General features: G+C 51.1%; 1 protein-coding gene across 3 annotated transcripts in view; it reads right to left on the bottom strand.

Moving 5' to 3' along the window:
- Nucleotides 1-3,214, bottom strand: part of TPM1 (tropomyosin 1 (alpha)) — a 20,299-nt gene extending 17,085 nt beyond the window's left edge. For all 3 annotated transcript variants that reach the window (XR_657310.1, XM_019470678.1, XM_009273991.1), the window contains exons 1-2: nt 3,094-3,214; nt 2,015-2,140 (exon numbers count right to left, since the gene is read on the bottom strand). Coding sequence is in view for 2 of the 3 variants with exons in the window: in XM_019470678.1 (XP_019326223.1) it covers nt 2,015-2,140; nt 3,094-3,207 (240 nt within the window). In the remaining variant the exon portion in view is untranslated. The remainder of the gene's footprint in view (nt 1-2,014; nt 2,141-3,093) is intronic.
- Between the last annotated feature and the right edge of the window lie 6 nt (nt 3,215-3,220).

Raw genomic sequence — 3,220 nt, 5'->3', positions numbered from 1 at the left:
GCGCGCGGACTCCCGCAGGCCGCGCCGGGGTCGGGGCAAGGGCTGTGGCCAGAACCCGCCTTCCCCCCCTAAACCGCCCCAGTATGAGCGTAATGAAATGACACCGAGCAACCTGCCCCCGCCAGCTGCTGCTGCACCTGGCCTAGCTCCTGAGACACGGGGAGGGAAGAGGGAGGTGCGGCTGCCCCCCCCCAGGTGAGGTGGCGCCGGGGCTCAGGGGATGCGCCTGGCTTTTGCGAGGTGAGTAATACCAGCAAGGTAAGGTTTCCTCATCCCCCTGTGTAAGGCGAGTCCACCCCAGGGAGCCGGCACTCCCTCCCCTGCCCTTGTCTTTCTGCTAAGGCTTGGAACTATCCAAACTAGTAGGGCAAATACTGGGTCAACTGCAATGCCCCAAAGATACTCCGCATTGCCAAAAAAGAAAGACATCCTTAAAATGTCAGACATATTCCATGCATACCATTAAATACAGCATTTACCTTGATGAAAACAAGCCAGACACTTGCCTGCCCTCTGCCTGAGGGATGACTGCAAATAAAATTGCCCTCAACTAGCTTCGAAATGCTGTTTTCCAGCAAAGGAAAATGGCATTGGGATTGGTTAGGAAGATCTTTCATTTCAAAAAGGGAATCTAGTACCATTTCTCCTGCCTTCATCCTAGGCGAGCTATTTCCAGTCTGCATACTTTTCCTTATAAGGAATATCTCCCCTGGATCTATATGCGGTTCCTTTGAACAAGTTAAATAAACGTCCTGCTAGGAAGCTGCCTCTCATCTATGCAGCCATGCACAGAAGACGACAGACATCTGATCCACATTATACGCAGAACCCCACTCTCCCGTTCCTATGCACGCTTATGTTTGTTAAGTTCTTCAGTTCTCTTTCAAAGCTATACAACTTAATTGCCATACTGAAGTTAAACCTTTTTTATCCTTTGTTCATTTTAGAAGTAAAATAAGATAAAAGCATGTTGTCTTTCATGCAAAGTTGGTTTTTGTAACACTTCTCCTTCTGAAAGTATCCTTCCTCCCCCTGAAATACTTGGCTTGCTTCATCTGTGGCAACTCCTCTTTTTATTATGGCTTTGAGGTTAATTTTTAAAGCTGAGTTAAAGGGAAAGGACAGTCATCGCTTTGGAAATACCGTGGTTTCACCTAATCCTGTAATTCAGACCTGAGATTTACTCAGAGAGAATTGTACAGCAGCAGCCATAGAGATCTGGACCTGAACTGCAGAGACAGTAAACTCACACGGTTCCATGCATGCAATACATTAAATGCATGTCAGGGGCAGACAGGTGGGTGGGATGAGGGCCTGGGAGAGGCACAAGCTCTTGCATTATTACCATATAAAGTGCTGAGCTATATATATCTCCCAGCTTGCTCCCAGGATCCCTGTCCTCGGAACTGCAAACCTAGCAAGTATCATCTTCCGGACAACTTTCTCTCACACGAGACTGAACTTTTCTTTGACAAGTGAAACAGTTCCAGTGATTTCCAGGAAAACAAAACCTAGGAGAGGATCTTTTATCTGAGGGACCAGTGAGTGAGCCAAACCAGTATTCAGCAGCAGTTCTAACACATGCATGCCTAGGAACAGCTCTCTTGAAGACAGAACTAGCAGCCCTTGCTTTTCTGGATCTCGCTCTCCTGGATCTACTTGCTATTAACTCTCTGATTCTGCTTCACTGTCGAGACAGTGTTGTTCCAGCCTGAGCCGTTTTCCCCATCACCTGAACGGACAATCCACCCTTTCTTTACTTCCACGTCTAGAGCGGCAAATACACACGAAAAGCACGTGTCGAGTGAGCAGAAACCCAATCAAATGCCCGATAGTGTGCAAACCTCATGCAAGGAGGCAGTGCTGTTTCCCACCTCCCTGCCCAGGAGGTGCCTGGGCCCTGCCCTCAGCAAAGCTTTGGAGCACTGCTTGGTAGGAGTCCTGGCTGTCCTGTGCACAGGGAGTGCGTGGTTTCTGTACTGGGGTGGTGGTGAAAGGGATGGGGGTAACTTACATCTGTGGCCTTTTTGTCAGCCAGTTCCAACTTTTCCTGTGCATCTTTAAGGGACTCGGAGTATTTGTCCAGCTCATCCTCAGTGCCCTTCAGCTTCTTTTGTAGAGCCACCAGCTCGTCCTCCAGCTGTGATACGGGTTGGAAAGTGGTGGAGAGGGGAGGGTGGGCAGGAAAAGGTGCAGCAGGCAACGTGATCGTGCAAAGGGAGAAGTGCGAGTGCAGAAGAGACAGAAAAGGACAGACGGACAGAGAGAGAGAGAAGGAGAGACAGTTAGATTCTCTTTGCTTGCGGCAAGGGCACGATACCTTGGCAGCATTCTCCTCTGCGGAGAGGAGGCTATCCTCAGACTTGTGTAGCTCTTCCAGCACTTGGTCCCTTGCATCCTCCGTCACATGCAATTGCTTTTCCAATTGCACAATGTCATCCTCTAACTAGGTGCACAAGAGGAAATACAACGCACAAATATGTTTCTCCCTGGGCTTAGAAAAGTGGGAAATTAATTTTTAAATCACTCTCCCTTCCTCCCTCCTCCTTCAGGATCTCCCAGAAACATGCTACCAATGTGCCCCCCTCCCCCAAACGAATAAAGCCCCAGGTGTAAAGGAGGGGGGTTGGAGAAGGCCAGGAAAATGGGACACACATCTAGCAGCGGGGGGAGCATCTGCAATCGGACAAGTCTGCTGGGTGGTGCTGGAGGGGGCAAACACAGCTTTAAGTGTCCTTTGCCAAATCGCAGCACGTCTGTCCATTGCTAACCAGGTGCTCAAGGCACCCTCTCGCAGCCATACCCCTATGACAAAGGCACAGAGGCCATGTGGCTGTCCCAGGGCCCCGCTCCCCAGCTGGGGTGCTAGGGGCAGGGGGAACGACCTCCTGCCGGGCCCCAGGAACCTCCAGCCAGGGGCTGCCAGGGTGAAGGAAAACCTTACAAAAAGTTCAACCAGTTCTGCAGGGGGTGGGGTGGGGGAATACAGTAAGGTACGTTGGGGGAAAAAAAAAGTAAAGCGAGAAAGAGAAAGGAGTCGTCTGGAAAGACTTGCGCCCCGGTGCTGGCCGCGCCCGGGCCCTCGGTGCAGACCTGCTTGCTTCTCTCCTCCGCTGCCTTCTTGTCCGCTTCGGCTTGCTCGGCTCTGTCCAAGGCGTTCTCCTTGTCCAGCTTCAGCATCTGCATCTTCTTCTTGATGGCATCCATGGCGGCGGTGGGG

Source organism: Aptenodytes forsteri, unplaced genomic scaffold, assembly GCF_000699145.1.
Source record: "Aptenodytes forsteri isolate BGI_AS27 unplaced genomic scaffold, ASM69914v1 Scaffold239, whole genome shotgun sequence".
NCBI classification, from domain to species: Eukaryota; Metazoa; Chordata; class Aves; order Sphenisciformes; family Spheniscidae; genus Aptenodytes; species Aptenodytes forsteri.
This window is presented reverse-complemented; position numbering and strand designations above follow the sequence as displayed.